This window comes from Aureococcus anophagefferens, assembly GCF_000186865.1.
Source record: "Aureococcus anophagefferens unplaced genomic scaffold AURANscaffold_795, whole genome shotgun sequence".
NCBI lineage: Eukaryota > Pelagophyceae > Pelagomonadales > Pelagomonadaceae > Aureococcus > Aureococcus anophagefferens.
Window position 1 is genome coordinate 2,029 of NW_008706092.1, and position 1,804 is coordinate 3,832.

The following is a 1,804-nucleotide window of genomic DNA, read 5'->3' on the forward strand; positions in this document are numbered from 1 at the left end:
CCTCGTAGCGGCAGATGTGCCGCGCGGGCTTCCCCTGGCCCTGCGGCATGGGGCTCGGCGGGCCGGACAAGGACCTCGTGAACATCCCCGACCCGTCGGCGCAGCACGCGTTCAACGTCGAGGTCGCGACCTACGACGACCTCCAGCTCTCGGGCGCGACGACCGTGACGCCGAAGGCGCGCTTCGCCTACGGCGTCTCCCTCGGGCGGTCGGGCCACAACGTCGAGCGCACGGCGATCAGCGGCAAGGTCCAGAAGGGCGACGTGACGACGGCCATGAACATGCTCTGCCGCGTGCTCAACTGTGTGGAAACCAACCACTGGTTTGGGTGGTCCTGACCAAACTTGAGAATTCTCTAGCTCGGTCAAATCGAAGTCGATTCGGCTGATTTTTGGACGGATCGATCGCTCTCGTCGAGTTCTCGAAGCCCAGCTAAAGAGCTTGTGTCAAAACATTCAAATACGCTCACATTGAAGTCGGGTTGAAGATTTGGTTTCCACACAGGTGCTCAACGCCGTCGTCAACGTCGCGACGGACGTCGCGGGCGAGCCGCTCGCGCACTACGACTTCGAGTGCTGCCAGTGCTACCTCAGCGAGCTGCCCGAGAACGGCCACAGCGACGACGTCACGCTCGGCGCCCAGGGCGTCGCGGACGCGGACCTCTACGGGAGCGGCGACGGCGGCCGGCGCCTCGCGGCCGCGCGGCCGCCGGGCCTCGGCCGCGGCGACGCGTGCGCGGTCTGCGCGTCCGAGGACTGGCTCGACGCCGCCTGCGCGACGCGCGCGGGCGAGACGCTCTTCTGCCCCCTCGGCGCCGACGCGCTCCTCGCGGCCGCGGGCGCGGCCCGCGGCGCGCCGGACCGCCACGCGCGCGTCTGCGCGCTCGTCGACCCGCTCGTCGTCGCGGCGACGGGCGACCGCCACGCCTGCTGCGCCTGCCACGCGCCGACCGACGGCGGCGAGGAGGAGGAGGAGGAGGACGGCGGGGGGCGCCGGCTCCAGGCGGGCACGACGCGGTCGACGCGGCGCTGCAACCGCCTCTGCGACTGCGGCGCGCAGGGGTCCGCGTGCCTCGACAACTTCCCGCGCCACGTGCCGTGCCAGTGCGGCACGAACTCGGCCTGCTTCCCCGCGGACGCGACGGTGTCGCTCGCCGGCGCCTCCAAGCCCATGCGCGACCTCCGGCTCGGCGACGCGGTCCTCGACGGCGCGGGCGGCTTCTCGCCCGTCTACTTCTTCTCCCACGCGGACGCCGCCGTCGCGGCGCCCTTCGTCCGCCTCGAGCTCGCCACTTCGGGCGCGACCCTGACCCTGTCGCCGGACCACTACGTCGACGTCCGCGGCGCGCCCGTCTACGCCAAGGACGTGCGCGTCGGCGACGCGCTCGCGCGCTGGACGGGGGTTGATTTTGTGGCAGACGTCGTCGCCAACGCGACGAACGTCGTCGCCGAGGGCCTCTACAACCCCTACACGCTCTCCGGGACCATCGTCGTCGACGGCGTCCTCGCGTCCTGCCACTCGTCCTGGATCCTCGACGGGCTCGTCCCGCCGCGCGTCGCCGCGCCGGTCTACCAGCGCGCGTTCGTCGTGCCGCGGGTGGCCTACAAGCTCATCGGCCCCCGGGGCATGGACGCGCTCTTCGGCGTCGGCAACACCGGCGCCACGGCGTCCATCGCCTCCCAGACGGCGGCGCTCTTCGCCGTCGTCGCGATCCTCGCGGCCTCCGCGGCCGCGGCCTCCAAGGCCGCGCTCCGCCGATGAGCGCGGCTCCATCATTCTTTCCGCGGCGCCCTGCGCCGCCGGT

The 1,804-nt window shown here is 72.0% G+C and overlaps 1 protein-coding gene across 1 annotated transcript; it reads left to right on the forward strand.

Moving 5' to 3' along the window:
• Window positions 1-1,185: 1,185 nt before the first annotated feature.
• AURANDRAFT_18022 (hypothetical protein) lies at window positions 1,186-1,512 on the forward strand (the record flags this gene model as incomplete). The annotated part of the gene is made up of 1 exon (XM_009044776.1): window positions 1,186-1,512. A coding segment is annotated over one exon (327 nt), but the record flags the coding sequence as incomplete, so codon positions are not given.
• Window positions 1,513-1,804: the final 292 nt, after the last annotated feature.